General features: G+C 39.0%; 1 protein-coding gene across 3 annotated transcripts in view; it reads right to left on the reverse strand.

Annotated features, from left to right (window-relative positions):
• BEND6 (BEN domain containing 6) overlaps positions 1–23,347 on the reverse strand; it is a 64,415-nt gene that overhangs the window by 26,971 nt on the left and 14,097 nt on the right. For all 3 annotated transcript variants that reach the window (XM_006149183.3, XM_006149182.3, XM_027772136.1), the window contains exons 2-3: positions 10,548–10,764; positions 8,597–8,774 (exon numbers count right to left, since the gene is read on the reverse strand). In XM_006149183.3, the coding sequence (XP_006149245.1) occupies positions 8,597–8,774; positions 10,548–10,667 (298 nt within the window). In that variant the 5' untranslated portion in view covers positions 10,668–10,764. The remainder of the gene's footprint in view (positions 1–8,596; positions 8,775–10,547; positions 10,765–23,347) is intronic.

Raw genomic sequence — 23,347 nt, forward strand, 5'->3', positions numbered from 1 at the left:
ATCTTCTGCTCCTATCTATGTGAATATGATATATCTTTCCATTTACTTAGGTTTGTATGTTTCTCAGGTGAGCTTTATATTTTCCATCACAGATCCCACACATTTCATTTTTTTTTTCAGAGAGATTTTTGCTATAGAGTGTGTGCGCTTGCTGGAGAGACAGAGAGACAGAGAGATAGAAAGTGAGAAATCACACTGCAGGGGGAAGGCCACACTGCAGTCCCTTCTCCATTCCATTCTCCTCTCGAGATTTTGGGCATGTATGCACACATGCCCAGAGTGAGCTTTTTTTTTTTTTTCCTTTTTAAAGAGTTATTTTATTTTAACTTTATTTATTTATTTATTATTTTAATTTGACCACAGAGAGATAGAGAAAGAAAGTGAGAAAGCAAGCTGCCAGGTCCAGAACACAAACCACAGTCACCCATGTGAAAATCCAGCGCCCTTCACGCCATGTCATCTATGGACCCTAGAGTGAGTTTTAAGCAGCCAGGTCTGGGACTCAAACTGTGGTTGACAGCAGTGATGCAAACATTACACCATCTGCTGGTCCTTCTTTTTTTTTTTTTTTAATTTTGTGTATGTGTATATATATATTTATAATTGTCAGAGGGTATATGTGCTTGCCAGAGGAAAACAAAGAGACACAGAGAGGGAAAGGGAAAAAGCATCCCCCAATGGGGCGTGGTCAGGTTGCAGTCTCTTCTCCATTTCTCCACCCTGTTGGGATTTGAGACACATATACACATATGCCCGGTGTGCTTTTCAAGCCAGTGGAGCCAAGATTTAAAACCTGGTTTGCTGTGTGGGATTGGGGGATTGGGCTCCCTTAATCATATACATACAGTTTGCACGAGGCCATAGGGTGGGCGCCCCTCACAGTTTTTGTAAGAGTAACTTGTAACTTATTTTTTTTTAGTTGCTAGTAACCAATGTTGATTCTTTTTCCTTTAGGAGTATAACTGACAATTTCTGATATACAAGGACATTGTTGATATTTTTTTAAAAAAGTTACCACTAGATATTGGGTACCTATTATGTACCAAGCATTTACTATTACTATTATGTTAAATAAGATAAGGCTTACAGGGGCTGGCTGGTGGCATGGTGGTTAAGAGGCTGTACTCCCAAATGGCTGACCGCAGTTTGAGTCCTGGACCTGGTGGTTTGCTTTCTCACGTTCCTTCTCTTTGGTCAAATTAAAACTCTCTCTGCTTGGGACTAGCAGATGGCATGGTGGTTGAGGTGCTGGCCTCCCATGTAGTTGACCACAGTTCAAGTCCCAGACCTGGTGGCTTGAAACTCATGCCAGGTGCATGTACAAGCATGCCTAAAATTCCAAAAGGAGAATGGAGGATTTGAGTTTGGGACCCAGTGGCATGGCAATCACTCTGGGTGCATGTGGATATGTGCCCAAAATTCCTAGAGGAGAATAGAAGGGATTGCAGTGTGGCTATCCCACTAAGGGGGAGATTTCTTACTTTCCCTCCCTCTATGTCTCTCTAGTGAGCATATGCACCCTATAGCAAAAATTAAAAAAGAAAAGATTTATTGAAACCAACGATAATAAATATATGACTCTCCATACTCTTTGTGACATAGTAAAAGCAGTCATGAGATGCTAGTTCATAGCAATTAGTGCTCACAAGAAAAAAACAGAAAGGTGGTAAATAAATAACTTAATGACACATCTCAAGAAACTGAAAAAGCAACAACAAAAAAACTCCAAAAATATCAGAAGAAAGTCAATAAAGATTAGAGCTGAAATGGGACCAGCAGTTGGTGTAATGGCTATGTCGCTGGACGCCCATGTAGTTGACCGTGGTTCGAGTTCTGGACTTATGCTGGGTGCGTGTGCATGCGTGCCCAAGATCCTGAGAGGAGAAAGGAGAAGGGATGGCATTGTGGCCATTCTCCCTGGGGGTAATTTCTCATATTCTGTATCTCTGTCTCACTCTGTCTTTCTGGCGAGCACACACGCCCTATAGCAAAAACCTCTTCAAAAAAAAAAAAAAAAGATTAGAGCTGAAGTAAATGAAATAGAGAATAAGGGGCCAGCAGGTGACATGGTTAAGGTGCTGGACTCCCACATGCTTGGTCACAGTTCGAGTCCCAAACCCAGCGGCTTGAAAATCACACTGGGTAGGTACATGTGTGTGTGAGCCCAAACCCAAGAGGAGACTAGGATATAGAATTGCAGTGTTGGCATACCCCTTGGGAAACGATTTTCTGCTTTTTCTCTCTTTCTCTGGTGAGAAAGAAAAACAAAGGGCCGCAGATGGTACTGAGGTTAAGGTGGCTGGATCCCAAATGGCTGACTTTGTGGTTTGAGTCTTGGACCTGACAACTTGAAATCATACCAGACGCGTGTGCATATGTGTCCCAAATCCTGAAAGAAGGGGTTGAATCATGGCCATCAGCCTCTGGGGACAGTGATTTCTTACTTTTCCTCTTTCTATCCTGTGTATCTCTGGAGAGTACACATGACCTATAGCAACACTAAAAAAGAAAAAAAAGGCATCCCTATACTTGGATCAGAAGAATCAATATAATCAAAATGTCAATTCTGGGGGCCAGTAGATTTTGTGGTGTTTAAGGGTGCTGGACTCCCACATGGCTGACTGCAGTTCGATTCCCGGACCTGGTGGCACTCTCTCACGCTCTCTCTCATCAAATTAAAATAAATAAATAGATAAACAAAGTTAAATAAAGTAACTCTTAAAAATAAATAAATAAATAAATGTCAATTCTACCTAAGTCAATTTACAAATTCAATGTGATTCTTGAGGACCAGCAAATGGTATAATGGTTACGTCTCTGGACTCCCACATAGTCGACTGTGGTAAAAGTCCCGTACCTGGTGGCTTGAGACTCATGCTGGGCATGTATGAGAGGAGAATGGAGGAGAAGGGATTGTGGCATGGCCATTCCCCACCCCTTCTGGGATGCGATTTCTCACTTTCTCTCTCTCTCTGGCGAGTGCACATGCACTACAGGAAAACTCGCTCTATCTGAAAAAAAAAAAAAATCAATGTGATTCCGATCAAATTACTGTTGATATTCTTAAAAGAAATAGAAAGGACAAACCTAAAGTTTATTTGAAATCATGAAACGCCCTGTATCAACAAGGCAATATTTTGCAAAGAGAATAAGGAGGCATCTCGCTACTCAACTACAAAATATATTACAAAGCTCTGATAGTCAAAAAAGCATGCCATTGCCATAAATACAGACACAAAGACCAATGGAAAAGAAAAGAGAATTAAGAAATAACCCCTAAACATACAGCCAACTTATCTTTCACAAAGGGTACAAGACAATGTAGTGGAGAAAATAAAGTCTTCTCAGCAAATGGTGCTGGAAGAACTGGATAGTCATCTGAAGAAAAATGAAACTGGACCCCTATCTCTCACCATTAACAAAAATCAACTAAAAAATGGATTAAAGATTTAGAAGTAAAACCTCTATAAAACTGGTGGAAAACTTAGGAAAAACTTTTGAAGACATTGGAGTATGCAAAGATTTCTTAAGTAAGATTCCTAAAACATAGGCAGTTATCTCAAAAATAGACAAGTGGGATTTTATCATGTTAAAAAGTGTCTGCACAGCAAAGGAAACAGCAATTAGAGTGAAGAGACAACCCTTAGAATAGGTGAAAATATTTGCAAACTGCTTCAAGTAAGGGAGTGATAACCAGAATATATAGAAAACGCTAACAGCTTACCAACAACAACAACAACAACAACAAAAATTATCCGATTGAAAAAATGGGCAAATGAACTGAACAGACAACACTCCAAGGAAAACATATAAATGGCTAAAATGCATATGAAAAAATGTCCCCCATTTCTTATGAGGGAAATACAGAACAAAAGGAGAATCTTAAGCAGAGAAGTGTCATAAGCTGACATATTTAACAAGATCATTTTTTTTTCTTTAGACTTTTGCCATAGGGCACATGTGCTTGCCAGAAAGAAACAGTGAGAAAAGGAAAGTGAGAAATCACCCTCCAAGGGTGATGGTCATGCTGCAATCCCTTCTCTTCCATTTCTTGGGATTTGGGGCACATGCACACACATACCCACCACGATTCTTAAGCCACTAGGTCCAGGATTCAAACCTGAGTCAGCCATGTGGGATCCAGCATCATAACCACCACACAACCTGCTGGCCCCGACAATATCATTCTTACTGCTGTGTTGAGAACAGACTGCCTAGGAGCAAGAGCAGCAGTAGAGACTGCCATAACAATTCAGGTGAAAGATAATGGTGTTTTGGACCAGAGTGACAGTAATGGAAGTGGTAAATGATGGAGTTCCAGAAATGCTTTGAAGGTAAAATGGTAGGATGTGGTGATAGACTGAGTGTAGGGTGTAAAAGAAATAAAGACATAGAAGATAACTTCATGGATTTTGGCTTGGGAAACTGAAATGCTAAAGTTAGCATTAACTAAGATGAGGAAGAGAGAAACAAGAGGGTCAGACATGTGGGTTATGAGACAAGTTTGTCTGAGATACCTGTCAATCATGTCAAGTACCCAGCTGGATGATGAGTTTGAAAGGTACAGGCAAGGGACAGAAATCTGAGAATCATAACTCATTGATAAATTTTTAACACCATATGGTTGGATAAGATCACCTTAGGAGTGTATGCAGGTAGGAGCGAACTGAGCCAGGGGTATAATAAAATATTTAGAGGGTGGGATAATGAATTAGCTGAATATATTGAGATGGAAAGACCATCAATGAGGAGAAAAGCTGGTACTTGTGGTATCCCAAAAGCCAAGTGAAGAAACTTTTAAGGAAAGAGAGTTGCCCAAGTGTGTCAAAATGCTATAAATGGAACTTAGTATGACATTTGAGAAATGGCCACTGAGGTTAGCCATGTGGACTGTTATACATGGAACTGTGTTCTCCCTAAAAAGATATGTTGAGGTTCTAACCCTCAGTACCCCAGAATGTGACCTTATGTGGAGTCAGAGTTTTTAGAGATATGATTAATTTGTAATGAGGCTAGTCTCTAATACAGTATATCCTTATAAAAGGTGTCTTTATAGAAAGGAAGAAGGTTGAGGAGAGACAAAGAGAGAACAGCAGGGAAAGATTGGAGTTGTGTTGGTCTAAACTAAAGAGCAACCAGAAGGTAGGAGAGAAGCCTGCTAGGAGAGATCCTTTCCCAGAACCTTCAGGGGGATATGGCCCTACGGACTCTTTGATTTTGGACTTCTAGCTTCCAGAATGGACCTGTGAAACAATAAATGTCAGCTGTTTAAACCACTCAATTTGTGGTACTTCGTCACTTAAAGCTTAGCAAACTAATACATGAAGGTTACTAATCATGCTGAGAAATAACAATGGAATTAAAAGGACCTAATTGGGGACCATTGGATGGCTTAGTTGCTAGTTGCTGGACTCCCATGTGGTTGACTGTGGCTCAAGTCCTGGACTGGCAGGTTAAAACTCACGTTGGGCATGTGTGTGTGTGTGTGTGCCCCAAATCCAGAGAGGAGAAGGGATTGCAATGTGGTCGTCCCCCTTGGGGAGCGATTTCTCGCTTTCTGTCTCTGTCTCTTCAGTAAGCGTACATGCCCTACAGCAAAAACAAACAAACAAACAAAAAACCAAAACTAATTGGGATGGGATCCAGAGAAATTAAGAGAGGAGAAATTAAATAGCATGTGTGTAATTGCCTTTTAAGGAATTTTTCTATAAAGAGAAGATAAATAGAAAAGTCAGACAAGCAATGTCCTGAAAGAGAGGTTTTCTTTTATTTATTAATTTATGTTTTTAAAATAAAAATATTTATTCCAATTTTATTTATTATTATTATTTTAAGACTTGTTATAGGGCATACATGCTCACCAGAGAGAGAGAGAGAAAGCAAGCCTCCAGATCTGCAACTTGGACTGTGGCTGGCAACGTGGGAGTCCAGTGCCTTAAACACCATGCCACCTGCTGGCCACTTTTGTTTTAGTTTAATGGGAGAAAGAATACTATATCTGATACTAATAGGAATGATTAATTAGAGAAAAGGAAAGCTTGATCTTACAGGAGAGCAGGGCAGACTGTCTGAAACAAAATCCTTGATCAAGCAAAATGGGATGAGATCGGGTGTGCCAGTGGAGAGAAGGTCTCTGGCTACCTACAAGGATGTGTCTTCATGAGTAACAGGCACACCAGCACTAGTGCAGGGAGATGCTGGGTCTTCATATCCTCCAATCTCTCAATGAAGTAGGGAACAAAGTCATCAAGTGAGAGTGAGGATAAGGGAGGAGGTGTTGGGAGTTGGCAGAGAGAGGAGGACATGAAATGGCAATCTGAGAGTGTGTGAGAGAGAAGAAATGTCATAGCGAATGATTTTTTTTTTCATATGCTATTGAACGTGACTTGATACTCTAATTTAGAATTTTTTCATCTAAATTTATAACAAAAGTTGATCTATAATTTTCTTTTTGGGGTTTATGTGTCTGTTATCAAAAAAAAAAAAGAAAATAACAATAATAACTATCATTACTGAATCACCCTCTTGTACCCCACACCAGGTAATACAGTTCTCTTACTCACCTCATTTAGTCCCAATAATAACAAGGAAATGATATGTTGCCTCTCTTCTGTAGAAGAGGAAATTGAAGCCAGGGTAAAAGTACAGGGAACAGACATGGCCAAAGCTGTGAAGCTAGTAAGCAGAGTTGGGATTTAAACCAATGTCTGTTAACTCCTTTCAATGACCTTAAACAGCATCTTACATGAATGTCATTAACCAGATTTTATCTTACTCTAAGTGCCAGAAAAGGTTATATAAAAATGGGAATTATCTGTTCTGTAAAAAAAAAAAAATAAAAAATTCAAAATCTGTTTTTTGAAATCCTCATCAGGAAAAATCTCATCAGGTATAAAAATGCAATATTTAAAGTGAGGAAATAAAGAAGTACTGCTTTCTTAAATGGAACAAACATCTTTCCATTTATATGTGGCTATTTCTCCATAAAATGATGAAGAATTTAACTTAATAAATATTTTTAAAAATACTATTTAATTTAATTTTATTTACTCATTCATTTATTTTAACTTGACCAGAGAGAGACACAGAGAGTGAGAGAGAGAGCGAAAAAAGAGAGAGAGAAAGTGAGAAAGCAAGCCACCAGGTCCAGGACTCAAACTGTGGATGGCCATGTGGGAGTGTCTAGCATTTTTAACCACCATGCCCCCTGCTGGTCCTTAACTTAATAAATATTTTTAGGAAAGTATGTGGCCTATCACTTGGTCAACCTCACTCATCACCATGTTCTGTGTGTTATGGTTTCTGCTTCCAAAATAATCACAAAACTGTGCTTTTCACTTCCTTTACCCTAGGGTAGGCTGCTACAATGTAGGCTGGATGACTGCAATACTTTCCTTGTGGTTCCTCCTAACTTTCGTGTGCCACTTGTACTCATCCTGTATATAGCAGACAGAGGCATCTACTTTTAAACTATTTTGTGTATTTACTGTTTTACAATAGAATACTGCTCAGTATAGGCTATAACTGTTAAATATTCAACTGCATTTAAAATAGTGCATGGTACTTAATTACAAATGGAAAGCATAGTTTTTGAAAAATAAACACTCAAACACAACAAGAGATCTTGCAGAAAGATATTAACCTAAGTGGTTTTTAATTTACTTCACCCGATCTTTCTTTCATACGATTCCTATGGAATGTGGTTATTTTCCCAAAATAGTCCTACCAACACAAAAATGAAAACATAATATATGCATCTTTGTTTACTATTTTGTTGCTAACACAAATACCTGAGACTGAGTGATTTATAAAGAGGTTTATTTGATTTACACTTCTGATGGCTGAACATCCAAAGGCCTGGGAGTGGCATCAGGTCAACTCCACCACATCATGGCTGATGGAAGCAGAGAGCATGGTGGGCATGAAGAGAGAGAGAAACCTGGGGGACGCTCTTTTACAGCTTGTTCTCACAGAAACTAACCCCTTTTCACAAGAGTTAGAACTCGTGAGACAACGTTAATCCAGTTATGAGGGTATTGCCTCCATGATCCAATCACTGTCTGCTAGATTTTACCACTTAAAGGTCTCAGTGCTTCCTGAAGCCATTACACAGGGGACCAAATTCCAAAACATGAGCCTTTGGGCAGAAAGTCATTATCAAAATCATACCAGGGTGGAATTATTATCCCAATGGTTCCATAATGAATCAGAATAAGCTCCACTATCTAGAACTTTCTTTGTCAGAGAGAAATGAAATATGTACATCATGAGTGACTTAACACATTTGCTCTGTCTTACTGATTTTTTTCTCTGTAGGACTTAGTGCTGAGTGGCCTATATTAAATGCTCAATAAATATCTGTCGAACACTATTGAATGCATCCAGTATTTGATATTTTGCAGGAATATCAAAATTGTTTAAGCAATAAACTAAATGTTTGAATACAATGCTTCCATATTTGAATTATGTAAATTGTGATTTTTGAGCTCTCTGAGAAATTGGTTTTCTTATTCATTCTTGACAGCTGATTTGCAATATTTTTCATTGATCACATACTTTACCTTTCATCTAAAATGTCGATTTTCTCAAAGTTTACCTTGAAGCATGACCAAAGACTGTCGAAGTCGGCTGTTTTCTTTGCGGGTGTTTGTTAGTTTTTCTTTCAAGCTTTTTATCTTGGTGCACAATTCTTCCTTCGACAATTCTGCTAAAGGCTCTTCATCCTCACTGGAGCTCTCACCCGGCAGAAAGGCATTTCCAGAATACGGGTCTCTCTAAAAGATAAAACAAGCACAATAAAAGAAGATTCATAGCGTCTTCAATGGTTTGTCCCGTGTTTTGTATGCTAAAGGGTCTTAATCAGATCTACAAATGTCCATTCTCAAAGGCACTTCCTGCTACTGATCTAGCCTCAGCTTTGTCTTCCACCATCCAGAAGAACTCAAAAAAGGAGAAAATGTGTATTATTAAAGCTGTGCAGAGAATCTGCAGGTAGCTTGAGTATTAAGGCAGCTGGATCCCACATGGCCAATCGCATAGTTCCAGTTCTAGACCTGCCAGTTAGAAAGTCATGCCGTGTGTGTGTGTGTGTGTATGTGTGTGTGTGTGTGTGTATGCCCAAAATTTCAAGAGGAGAATGGAAGAGAAGCAACTGGTGTGTCCATCCCTCCAGGGTATGTTTTCTCTCTCTCTCTTTCTCTCTCTTTGTCTCTCTCTGGTGAGCTCAGAGAACACCTTCTAGCAAGTTTAAAAGAAACCCTATATAACAAAAGATGTGCAAGATCTTTATGAAGAAAGTCAAAAAACTTGAGTGAAAGATATCAAACTTGATCTAAGTTAATGTAGAGAGACATCATATTCAGAGACAAGAAGCCTGATATTCAAATAAAAAAAAAAAAGCCAGCCCATGGCCTCCTATTGGTTAAGGTGACTGGATCCCACATGGCCAACTGCATGGTTTGAGCCCTGGGCCCAGCAACTTGAAAAACACCTGCTGGATTTACAAAATATTTAACTATGAGAACGTAGTATTTATATAAGGAATTAAGTAAGGGAACCATTCCGTGGCATAGTGGTAAAATGTGATGCTCTGCAAGGCTGACACACATGGGAAAGCTCTGGGTTCATGTCCAGAAACCTTCCTGCATGTGCTGGGCACATGTGTCCATGGTCTGGGGCTGGCTAAAGCTGGAGATGGAGCAAGACCCTGTTGGGAGTGCTGTCTTGTTTCTTTGTCTATCTCTCTTGCTCACAGAAAATATAAATATATATATACGCCGCAATCTTCTCCTCTGGGATCTTGGGCACACACACACACGTGCCCGGCATGAGTTTTAAGCCACCAGGTCCGGAACACAAACCACGGTAGACTACATGGGAGTCCAGCAACATAGTCATTATGCTAACTGCTGGTCCCGATAAATAATTATTTTTTAAAAGAATTAAATAAGAATATAAACATAAAACACTACATGCATTACGAAAACAGGCAGATACTTGTATCCCAAAGACACACAAATACAAAGATACAGAATAAACACAATGATGGGTGCCTATAGTGTAGGAGAGGAATAGGAGTGAGGAATTCAGATTTAAAAGGAACAAATGAATAAATAAAAACAGGAGAAGGGGCCTGACCAAACTGGTGATGAGAATGTGCCACAAACTGGGGTCTGAAAAGAAAAGCAAATAATTAAGTCTTAAAGGAGAGGTATTCCAATTTCTCCAGGAATATTTGGGAGATAAAACCATTTTCTGATAGTTTACTGATCTTTAATTTCCTGGACTATCAGGGCAGTTTGAACAATGGCACATTGGCCATACTTGAATAAAACAGAAAATTGTCTGTTCAGTATGTTTCTAATCCAATTCACTCAACATTAAAAGGAGAACATGAAATTATATTCTCTTAATTGAATATAGAATTAAAGAATAAATGAATAGAAATGGGGAAATATGAATAAGTTATGAAGGAATTATGGAAATTATTAAAGGAATTATGGTTGAGCAAGGGAGTATAATTGTTAGGAAGGCAATAGGAAACTAACCTGTCCTTTATCCATGTCACTATTTGCATTTTCTGAGTCCATTGTCTCTGTCCTTTTCCTCTTTCCTTTTCTAAAAGCTTGAATATTGGTAATTTCATCTGTCTCCAAGATCTTCTGCATTTTCTCAATTAGTTATCAAAGATCTTCTGAAATTGTAGAAGGGAATGCCCATGTAGATGATGCTATTTTGGATGTAGCCCTAAAGTTAATGTTTTTCCTTAAAAATAAACACAAAAAAGAATAGAGAATATATTTACAACCGTATGTTTCATAGTGGTACTAGCCAGTTAGGTAAACACAACTTTTACTAAATTCTCCCTTTAGTTCTTTTTTCTAATAACCGATTTAATACACATTTATATTTGATGCAAAAGTCTTTCAATTTCATAGGACCAGCAGGTGGGGTGACAATTAAGGGCACTGGACTCTCACATGGCGCACTGTGGTTAGAGTTCCAGACCAGGCAGCTTGCTTTCTCACTTTCCCTTTCTCTCTCTATCTCTCTGGTCAAATTAAATGATGATAATAACAAACAAAATTAATTAAATAAATAGTTTTTAAAAATCTTTGGATTTCATCATCCTGAGGAGGATGTCCATGTTTTCAAGGATGTCATACGCAGTTGTCATCACAAAATCAAAGAGTGTAAAATTCCTATATTTAAGTTTTTTATTTTACTGTTAGTTATGAGGAATCTAAAAAAAAGTAAAAATATAATACATTTATACAAATAGTATCTTAGAGAATTGAAGTTACGTTATCTTTAGGAGGAAGACATTAATAATAGCAGATTTCACTAGGACCAAAGGCCAAAATATTCCAAGGACAGCAATAAGATTTTTTTATTTTAGTTTTTTTTTTCCTTATCCTTGAGGTCTTGAGATGGGAAGACTTCTCTTGATGAAAACTGAAAAACTATACCATAAAGTCTAGGGGAAAATATCTCAAAGGCAACAGCATACTTCATAGAAATGATAAGGGATAATCAATTCCCAAAATGTGAATTAGTTCTTAGATAGACTAGGGTTGAAATGATGAAATTTCACTTTTTCTATGTACAGATGATGCACCATTAGGTCTTAGCATCCTTATTATTTGCATATATTGTTTTCATAAAAATATTTAATTATACATAAAAGAAGTAACTGTAGTAGGGATTGAGCTTAGAGGTCTTCAAAGAATGTGTAGACTATTGAGGTAACATATTCTCCTGACCAAATTACACTCTAATTATTTTGGAAAACATGGTTCATTTGCCTACTTTAAGCAAAAGTCATTACACTCCTAGCATAAAATTGTATCTTGATGTTCTTGATGAAGTTGCTTGATGAGAACTTCGAAAACTTACTTGAGGCTTTAAAATGCGTAACTAGGTTTGAGATAACATATGTGATTGTCTAATTTGAATAAAAAATATCAGAGACCATATCAAACTTCACTAAAAAATTTTTTTTTTTGGAGAGGTTTTTTATATAGGGCGCATGCACTCGCCAGAAAGACAGAGAGAGACAGAGAGATAGAAAGCGAGAAATCACCCCCCAGGGGGGATGGCCACCCTGCAATCCCTTCTCCTCCATTCTCCTCTCAGGATCTTGGACACGCACACACATGTGCCCGGCGTGAGTTTAAGCCACCAGGTCCGGGACACGAACCGCGGTCGACTACGTGGGAGTCCAGCGACATAGCCATTACGCTAACTGCTGGTCCCTTCACTAAAATTTTTGAAGAAATACGCAATCTAGAAGCACAGGCAAAAGGAGAGGTCTAGGGCATCCTGCTGGCTTCCCAGGTCCTTGCTTCTAACATCGTATCTGTAACCTGTGGTCCAGGATAAGAGGTGAAACTTGTAAATTAGGTTTGAGGGTCATTAAACAAAATGGGGAGGGTTTAAATTGTGATGCATCAGGGTCAACAGATGGTGTAGTGGTTATGTTGCTGGACTCCCAAATGGCTGATTGTGGCTTGAAACTCACACCAGGTGCGTATGCATGTGTGCCCCGGATCCCAGGAGGAGATTGGAGGAGAAAGGATTGAGGCATGGCCATCCCCCTGTGGGAGGGGAGGTGATTTCTCACTATCTCTGTCTCTCTCTCTCAAGTGAGCGCACACACCCTGTGGCAAAAACCTCTAAAAAGAAAAAAAGAAAAAAAATTGTGATACATCTTCATTTTGCATTTCAGAGTTGTAGCTTGTACAATGTTCTCTAAGGATTTATAAATTCATAGGTTCTATGTATGCCATAAGCAATCCCAAACTAAGGATTGTTAAGAGCATTTTATAGATACATATTCTTTTTCTACAATAGTAAATATCAGTAGTCTATTTGCTAGAGCAAGAGCAATACAGTTTTTTGAAAAAGGGCTGGATAGTAGTATCTTAAGCATTGCAAGCCAAGAGGACAAATAAAGCATTATTATATAGACAATTACATAAAGAAAACACATTTTCACAAATTGTATTTTATTTAATTATTCTTTTTTTAGGTTTTCCCCATAGGACTTGTGCACTCAATGGAGAGAGAAAGAAACAGTAAGAGAGAAAGTGAGAAATCACCCCTCAGGGTGGATGGCCATGCTGTAATCCCTTCTCCACTCTCTTCTCAGAATTTTGGGCATACATGCATGTGCCTGGCATGATTTTCAAGCCACCAGGTCCGGAACTCGAACCAGGGTCGGCCATGTGGGAACTCAGCACCTTAACCACCATCCCACCTGCTGGCCTCCTCAGAATCTTTATTCAAAATATAATAATTGAACACTATGCAACTTCTTGAAAGGACAGATCTACTAATGAAAACAGTGGATAAACCAAATCTGTTCAGGCCAGCAGCCAGTAGGTGATGTGGAGGTTAAGGCATCTGGATCCCACCATGGCCAATGGCATGGTTTGAGTCTTGGACTAGGCAGTTTGAAAAACATGCTGGGTGCATGTATGTGTGTGCCCAAAATCTCAAAAGGAGAATGGAGATGAGATTGTGACATGGCTGTCCACCCTGGGCAGTGATTTCTCTCTCTCTCTCTCTCTCTCTCTCTCCCCTCCTGCAGTGAGTACACGCATGTTATAGCAAGACTAAAACAAACAAACAAGCAAAAAGCTTGCTTAATTTGAGTTCAAAGTTAGCATTCTATATCACTAAATTCCAAGTGCTCATTGGTTAATGCTTAGCTGTATTAGAGTTTACAATATTTCCTCTTTGAAAATATCTTTCATACTGACTGGTACTGGCATACACTAATACTACAGTAATCCATAAGTTTATAACTTTTAACCAAGATAAAATTCACAGAATGTAAAATTCACCATTTAAACTATTTAAAGTATGTACTCAATATTTTTAATATATTTGCAATATTGTGCAACCATTACCAAGAAACTCCATTCCTCCAAATGTAAGTTCATAATATAAACATATTCAGCTCTTTGAAGATTTTTGATACAATTCTATTAATTTTTTCTCTTTGCTATTTGCCTTTTTTGCATGACATTACACTGCAGATTAATTACTTCCAGTTAGAAGTTAAGTGAGAGCTCCTCAATTACGTGGTAAAATGGATTTTGAAATACGGCAATTTTCTTTGTATTTGCATTGTGATCTGAAAAACAATGTTGAAACCATAATTTGAACTTCAAAAATACATCCAGTGCTAATCTGAGTTTGGAGCTGAGGCTATTGTTTCTTTTTTTTTTAACTTTTGGCAATGCAGGAAAAGGCATAGAAGCAGGGGAGCATTGTAACTAATAAAAGCAAACAAAGTTAACAGGAATATACATTCTCGATGCATGTACATTTAAAAAAATAATTAATTTTATTTATTCATTCATTTATTATTTTTAATTTGACCAGAGAGAAAGAGAAACAGAAAGTGAGAAAGGAAGCCACCAGGTCTGGGACTCAAACCGTGGTCAGCCATGTGGGAGTGTCCAGCGTCTCAACCACCACGCCACCTGCTGATCCTTATATGCATGTACATTTACCATTTTTTTTTTTTTTTTTTTTTTTTAGGTTTTTGCCATAAGGCACTTGTACTTGCCATAGAGACAGAAAAAGACAGAGAGAGAAGGAAAGTGAGAAATCACTCCCCAGGGGAACGACCATGCCATCACTCCTTCTCCTCCACTCTCCTTTTGGGATTTTGGGCACACACACACACACACACACAAGTGCCTGGCATGATTTTCAAGCTGCTAGGTCTGGGACTTGAACTGTTGTCGTCCATGTTGGAACCCACCACCTGCTGGCCCCTGTTTATCTTAACAAATTAAGGACATAATGCAGGAATTAAAATTCTACCTCTAAAGTCCTAAGAAATACTAAATTTTAGGAAACTAAATGAGTACCAAAATATAATTCAGGTGTTTCATCTGCTTTTGTATTGAAATATAAAATATCTATTATAAATTAAATAAAATTATGAAAAACAAGTACAGCACTATAATAAACCCAAGTACCCTTTCATAGCTTTCAAAAATTTTAGATTAACTTTCTACATGTCTCAATTTTGGAATGTACAGACATAAAAAAATCTCTTGTGGTATTCAGATCAGGAAACGAATTGCATCTTCCCTCTAAATGAATCTCAAAGTGCCAGGATTCGAACTGTGGTGGGTCATGTGGGATAGGCTTACCTTAACCACTAGGCCACAGGGCTGTCCCCCAAATGTAAGGAAAGTAGTGTCAATATATTTCTTAATACCCACTGGCTGCCTTAATGTTGTCTGTGAAACAGACTGCTAGTTTAGCCCAACCTCTTAGAAAGGTGGAGCATGAGAGAGGAAGATATTCACATTGGTTTTATGTATGTATGTATGTATGTATGTATGTATGTTTGGAGAGGTTTTTGCTATAGGGCACATGTGCTCAACAGAAAGAGAGACAGAGAGACAGAACGCGAGAAATCACCCCCCAAGGGGGATGGCCACGCCACAATCCCTTCTCCTCCATTCTTCTCTTGGGATTTTGGGCACCATGCACACATGCCTGGCATGAGTTTAAGCCACTGGGTCTGGGACTCAAACCATAGTCAACTACATGCAAGTCCAGCCACTTAGCCATTACACCATCTGCGGGTCCCATTCACATTGTTTTGTTTTGTTTTAAAGATTATATACACATAAAAGAAGAAGCAAAATCCCAGATTGGAGTGGCTGTAAATGATTGGGTGCTTTCTGAGCACACCAGCATACTCCAATGGCATTGATGGCTTTCTCATCAAGTTGACTTTTGGAGGGAAACCAGTAGGTTTTAGTAGTCCTCTAGGGAATATTTTCACATTCTCTTTTTACTTCCTCCATTTTCAAATGGCACCAAACACAATTCTCATTTCCAAGTTGTTTCAGCAACATCTCAATTAAAAAGATGTTTAATATATTCTAGGATGGCTCAACAATGCTTCCAAACTTTGATAGCATTACTTAGGTTGGACTGAAGAATATGTATGAGTCTAAGAAACATTAAGTATATTTGAGGGGCTACAGACTTGAATCAGTTTAAAAACTTTTTAAATTTTTTCAAATTATTTATTTTATTTATTATTATTATTTTATTTTGCTATAGGGCATGTATGCTCCCTAGCGAGAGACAGAGAGTGAATGAAGAAAATGAGACAGAGAAAGCAAGCTGCCAGGTTCTAGACTCACACTGCAGTCAACCATGTGGGGAATCAAGTGCCATAACCACCACACCACCTGCTGGTCCCAAGACCTTAATCCTTTTAAAACCTCATTTTAGGAAGGGGAATAAGAAATATTCGTACCAAGGCAGTTTGTAGTTATATGTGCACTGAAGATAATTTAATGAAGAAGCAGTGATATCATGTGTTGTCATATATTTAACCATTATCTTGGAAAGGAATTAATTGAGTGCCATATATTGTTCTATATAACATCCTTAGATCGTTCTTTTTAAAAATTATTTTATTAATATTATTTATTATTGTTTTTCACTTGATCAGGGGTGGGGGAGGGAGAAAACAAGCTGCCAGGTCTGGGACTTGAACTGCAGTTGACTATGGGGAAGTCCAGTCTCTCAACCACCATGCCACTTCTTTCTAATCCATCTCTTTCGCTTAAAAAATATAGGGGCTGGCAGGTGGTGTGGTGGTTAAAGGCGTTAGACTCCTACATGACCAATAGCAGTTCAGGTCCCGGACCTGGTGGCTTGCTTTCTCACTTTCCCTCTCTCTTTCTCTCTGTCTCTTTCTGATCAAACTGGAAAATGATAATAATAATAATAATAATAAAGTTAAATAAAATAATTCTTAAAAATAAACACAACAAACATAAGTGTTGATAAGGTGGCACACTTTGGTAAGATGTGTTCCTCCAGCTGGGACACATAGAGGGCCTGGTTCAATTTCCAGTCCAACCTAAAGGCTGGGCAAGGTGATATGCATCTGTATTCCCAGCCACTTGGGTGGCTGAGGGAGGCAGAAGTACTGCAAGCTAGGGGCTGCACACAAGATTCTGTCTGAAGAAAGATCTGGGGGGACCAGCAGTTAGCATAATGGCTATATCGCTGGACTCCCACGTAGTCGACCGCGGATCGAGTCCCGGACCTGGTGGTTTAAACTCATGCCGGGCGGAGGTGCGTGCGTGCCCAAGATCCTGATAGGCGAATGGAGGAGAAGGCAGTGTGGTCATCCCCTCTGGGGGGTGATTTCTCGCTTTCTATCTCTCTGTCTCTCTCTGTCTGTCTGGCAAGCGCATGCGCCCTATAGCCAAAACACCCCAAAAAAAAAGAAAAAAAAAAAAAAAAAAAAAGAACGATCTGGGTGTGGTGACCTACGCCTGGGTCTCAGCTACTCAGAAGGCCGAGGCAGGAAGATTGTGATATAGTAAGACACTGTCTTTAGTAAAAGAAGGGAGAAGACTGGCTCTGTGGTGCAGTGGCAATACACTGCTTAAAAGAAGAACGATTCCACATGGTCACCTTGGTTCGAATCCCTCATCTGGTCAACCTGAAATACACCGGGCATTTCTGTGAATGCTAGGATCCACTGGGCTGGAGAATTAGAGCAAGGAGATTGTGACATAGCCAGACCCTGTAGAGGGTGTTCACTCTCATCCACTCTCACATGTATGTGCTCTACTTTGAAATTAAAAAATAAAAATTAAAAGTTATAATAAAAATTAAAAGAATGAAAACATAGCTAACATTTACTGAGTGTTGGAGCCAGCAGGTGGTGTGGTGGCTAAGGTGTTGAACCCACATGGCTGACTGTGGTTTGAATTCCAGACCTGGCAGCTTGCTTTCTCACTTTCTCTCTCTCCCTCTCTTTCTCTCTCTCGTGAGTGTATATAACCTATAGCAAATTTAAAAAAAAAAAATAAAAATTTTTTTAGAGAGATTTTGCTGTAAGGCATGTGTGCTCATCAGAAAGACTGAGAGACAGAAAGTAAGAAATCACTCACCAGGGGGGATGGCCATACTTTAATCCCTTCTGCTCTATTCTCCTCTCAGGATCTTGGGCATGTATGCACATATGCCAAGTGTGAGTTTTTTTTTTTTTTGGAGAGATTTTTACTGTAGGGCGCGTGCGCTCGCCAGACAGACAGAGAGAGACATAGAGACAGAAAGCGAGAAATCACCCCCCAGGGGGGATGGTCACGCCGCAATCCCTTCTCCTCCATTCTCCTCTCGATCTTGGGCACGCACGCACACGCGCCCGGTGTGAGTTTTAAGCCACCGGGTCCGGGACATGAACCGTGGTCGACTACGTGGGAGTCCAGCGACATAGCCATTACGCTAACTGCTGGTTCCCAACCAAGTGTGAGTTTGAAGTCACCGTGTCTGGTACTGGAACTGTGGTTGACTATGTGGAAGTCCAGCGATATAATCATTACACCATCTGGTGGTTCCTAAAATAAATAATTCTTTTTTTTTTTGGAGAGGTTTTTACAATAGGGCGCGTGTGTTCCCCAGAAAGACAGAGAGACAGAAAGTGAGAAATCACCCCCCCAGGGAGGATGGCCATGCCACAATCCCTTCTCCTCCATTCTCCTCTCGGGATCTTGGGCACACATGCACATGTGCCCGGAGTGAGTTTAAGCCACTGGGTCCAGGACTCGAACTGTGGTCGACTACATGGGAGTCTAGTGACATAGCCATTACGCTAACTGCTGGTCCCAAAATAAATAATTCTTAAAAAAACAATAAACAACTATTACTGAGTGCTTAATAAATACATTAAGTATTTAGCTTTTACTAACTCATTTACCCTTTTTGGGGTAGATTCAAGTATTATTGACACATTACAGGTGAGGGAACTGAGATCCCCAGTGGACCCTGGCAGCTGCTCCTTATTATTCATCTATAGTAGGCTAAAGAAAGTCTAGAGCCATAATTGAGAAACTAATCACAAGCTAGCTTTTGAACACATTGTCAATTCCAAAAACTAGGTTTTGCTTTCTTCTTCTCCTCCTTTATTTTTTTTCCCCACTTAATGAAATCCCTTTCAGGGTCCCCTTGCTTAAGTTTCTGCTCTCTAGTCCCGTTTCATCACAGCTGGAGTATTGGCCTGCTCATTAGTGTTTCTTAGGTCTACAGTCCTGCCCAGACACTAGAACGAGAGCCTTTTTTTCTTTACTCTTCCTGATCCCTTCCCCAGCTGTCTCCATTCTGTGTTCTAAGTCTAAAAGTTGACCTGTTGAGTTCCCTTGCTCTCTTTCCAGCTGAGTTCAACCATTGGAACAACCAAGTGGGACATCAGAGGAAGAAACAGTGAGTTAGGAGAATTTACAATTGTGGCTTCCTTCCTGTGAGGGCACTTCATATTTCACAGTGAGTCTGTCTAAATGACCCACTCTTTTCAGGCTGCAATAGCCACTGCCTCCCTTCTCTCTGTTGCAGAGCTGGTAACATTTCCATTCTGACCAGCCATGAGGTATAGCACTATCCTTCATGGTTTTCCTATATCCAGTCCATACTCCCTTAAAAAGCCTCTTTTGTCAAATCTTCTCAAATCATCCTAATTTTAGTGGGCCATCTGTTTCTTGCCAGAACCCTGACTGCTACAACATGGTAGGGTTCCTCCTATCTCCTGACTGCCTGGGTGTCTATTTATTTCCAGCCAGTAGTTTCCTTCTGCTGCCAGTATTTCCACCTGTTCTCTCCCTATGGACACCTGACACTGACAATATGCCTTAGCCTACACTATTTATTTACTGGAGTACTATGGTGCTATTGGATAAGGCTGCTATTTTAATTTTCATGTTCTGACATGCTCCAACCTACCAATGATCAAGCTCTTTTCCAGTTATGAAGGGATAGTTCAAAGAAAAATATCCTATCTTTTTTCCTTTCTCATCATGTATTTACACTCAGATCACTATCACTGTATTGATTGATATTGCTATGATCAGAGGCTCTTCATGTATCAGCCCCTGTACCAGAGTCTCTCTGTTGTTCCTGACCTGGCTAGAGAACCAGTGTTAAGTGACCCAACTGTTGCCTTATTTATAACTAGATAGTGTGACTGTCTTGCTTTCGTCCTGATGTGTTTATGAAGATTTCTACAGTAGAGAGGTATTGATAACATAACAGCGCAGAAATCAGAGGCTGGAAATAATGGAAGACAATATTCTCTGCTCCAACAATGTCAACTGTCCCCGTTAAAACTTTGTCAACAAAAAGCCTGCAGTAATGAGCGGAACCACTTGGAAGTTTTAGCAGGAAAGTATATGCAAAACTCAGAGGAATTCTAAACAAGTTTCCCCATGGTTCTGGAGCCCAAAATATCTCTTACAAATACTAGTTTTTATAAGAATTTTCTTCTTAGCTATCCTCCTGTTTCTACCTGTCTCTCAAATATATATGCATCTTTCCTCTCTATTTTTCCAAAACACTAATGCACAATAAGAATCAATCAAAAGTTCTGTTTCAGGATAAATACAAGTCAAGTTAATTGTCTTCTACTTCATATTTTTTAATTCATGTAGAATATTCTTTTCATCTTGAGTAAGATGAGATCATTGTGCTTTTCATTCCAAAGTAAACATATTCTATACAATAACAGCTTTTAGACCAATTTTTAAAAATAATTATTTTATTTAACTTTATTTATTTTAATTTGACCAGAGAGGGACAGAGTGAGAGTGAGTGAGAGAGAGAGAGACAGGGAAAGTGAGAAAGAAAGCCACCAGGTCCGGGACTTGAACCGTGGTCGACAACGTGGGAGTCCAGCACTCTTAACCACCATGCCACCTGCCATCCCCCAAGATCAATTTTAAAAATTTACAAAATGTAATAATTCTGGTCTCAGAATCAATGCCTATGCATAAAAATCAGGACTGATTCAAGTCGACCATGGTTTGAGTCCTGGACCCGGTGGCTTATTCTCACGCTGGGTATGCGTGCATGTGTGCCCAAGATCCCGAAAGGAGAATGGAGGAGAAGGGATAGCTGCATGGCCATCCCTTCTGGGGGGTAATTTCTTGCTTTCTGTCTCTCTCTCTTTCTGGGGAGCACACCTGCCCTATAGCAAAAAACCTCTCCAAAAGAAAATTAGGACTGATTCAACTTCCAAATACTAATTTATCTAATCAATTACAAGATGAAAGGACAAGCTAATTTCTGTTTGAAATATCTATGCCAGAGACCAGCAGGTGGCATGGTGGTTAAGGTGTTGGACACTCCCACGTGGCCAGTCACGGTTCAAGTCCCGGACCTGGTGGCTTGCTTTCTCACTTTCCCTTTCTCTATGGGTTTTGCTCTGGTCAAATTAAAAAAATAATAAGTGAAAAAATAAAGTGAAGTATCTATGCCACTATACTCTTTATTAATATCATATATTAGTAAAATAATTGGTCACCATTTACCTATGTTTCCATTAATTCTGTAGCATTATACTCAGAAGTTTAGGTCTAAACATAGTTAATATGCTGAGCCACATATTTCATATAATTTACTTAATAAATCATATTCCTTCTCACCTATTACTAATAATTTCATCTCGTACCCTAAAATTCATAGTCCCTTAAAGCAATACTAAAATTTTTAACAATTGAACCATCATTGGGGCTGGCAGGTAGCATGGTGATTAAGGGCCTTGGACTCCCACGTGGCCAACTATGGTTTGATAGCTTGCTTTTTTGCTTTCCCTCTCTCATTCTCACTCTGTCTCTCTTTGGTCAAATTTAAATAAATAAATAAATAAATGAATAAATGAATAAATAAAGTTAAATAAAATAATTATTAAAAAAATTGAACCATCATCTACATCACACATTTTTATCAAGTTATTTCTCTTCCTCCGAGATACAGATCATTTAGAAAAAATACATTCATGAATGAATTAAATAAATAAATAATTCTTTAAAAAAAAAATGGGAATAGCAGGCGGCATGGTGGTTATCCGCTGGACACTCCCACATGGCTGACCATGGTTTGAGTCCCCGACCTGATGGCTTACTTTGTCACTCTCTCTCTCTCTCTCTGTCCAAATTAAAATAAATGAATTAATTAAATAAATAAATAATTCTTTTTTTTTCTTTTTCTTTTTTTTTTTTTAAGAGGTTTTCGCTATAGGGAACGTGCGCTCGCCAGACAGAGAGAGACATAGAGACAGAAAGCAAGAAATCACCCCCCAGGGGGGATGGTCATGCCGCAATCCCTTCTCCTCCATTCTCCTCTCAGGATCTTGGGCACGCACGGACACGCGCCCGGCGTGAGTTTTAAGCCACCGGGTCCAGGACGCGAACCGCGGTCGACTACGTGGGAGTCCAGCAACATAGCCATTACGCTAACTGCTGGTTCCCAATAAATAATTCTTTAAAAAGAGATAAAATACATTCATATGTATTGATGAGTGACAATATTTTGCTATCAATAAATTTATAGAGCAATAAAAATGGAAGAGGAATTAAGAGATTATCTTGTTATATATATAAGACTTCAAAAAGATCATAGAAAATTAGTATTATGACAAAAACTATAATTTCAAAATTTTTTACACCAAAATAAACTCACACTGTAATCTCAGTCCGCTCCTATTGACAAGTGTGGTTGCAGAATGCCATAAGGCAAGTCAGAGCTAAGGCACTAGTTAAGACTGGAGAATGAATGTAATAATCAAGGAAGAAAACCCATGGAATTGGAATGAATCTATTTAAGCCAGGTAGGACAGATGGATAGATGGAATTCAAAGTATGCAATCTAATGTCAAGTTTCAGGAGTATCAAAGACAGAGGAACAGGAGACTCAAAAGTGCTGGCTCTTTGGGACAATGTTGTGAGCCCTTGGCTTTTTACAAATTTATTTTAAAAAATAATTATTTTATTTATTATTATTATTATTTTAAACTTTGCTACAGGGCACATGTACTCACCAGCGAGAGACAGAGAGAGAGAGAGAGGGAAAGTGAGAGAGCAAGTTGCAAAGTCCCTGACTCAAAACTGCAGTCAGTCATGTGGCAGTCCAGTGCCCCAACCGCACGTCAACTGATGGCCCCATAAGCCCTTGATTTTATGGCAGAAAAGTTGCTGGAAAAGCCAGGGAGAGACAGAACCTTGGGCAAATGTACATCCTGTTCACAGAAAGTAGGGAAGACTAAGCTTGTTCTTTAATGAAATAATAGAAATATTTAAAAAAAAATGTATTTTTCTATTTATGTGTTGTGATTTTTTAAGCCTCTGGGTCCAGGACTTGAAACATGGTTGGCCATGTGAGAATCCAGCACTTTAACCACCATGTCACTTGCTGGCTTGAAAGAACAGAAATCTTTTTAAAACTTTTGAAAATTCTTATTTATTTATTTATTTATTTATTTATTTAAATTCATCAGGGAAAGAAAAAGAGAGAGAGA

Source organism: Tupaia chinensis, unplaced genomic scaffold, assembly GCF_000334495.1.
Source record: "Tupaia chinensis unplaced genomic scaffold, TupChi_1.0 Scaffold000256_1, whole genome shotgun sequence".
NCBI lineage: Eukaryota > Metazoa > Chordata > Mammalia > Scandentia > Tupaiidae > Tupaia > Tupaia belangeri.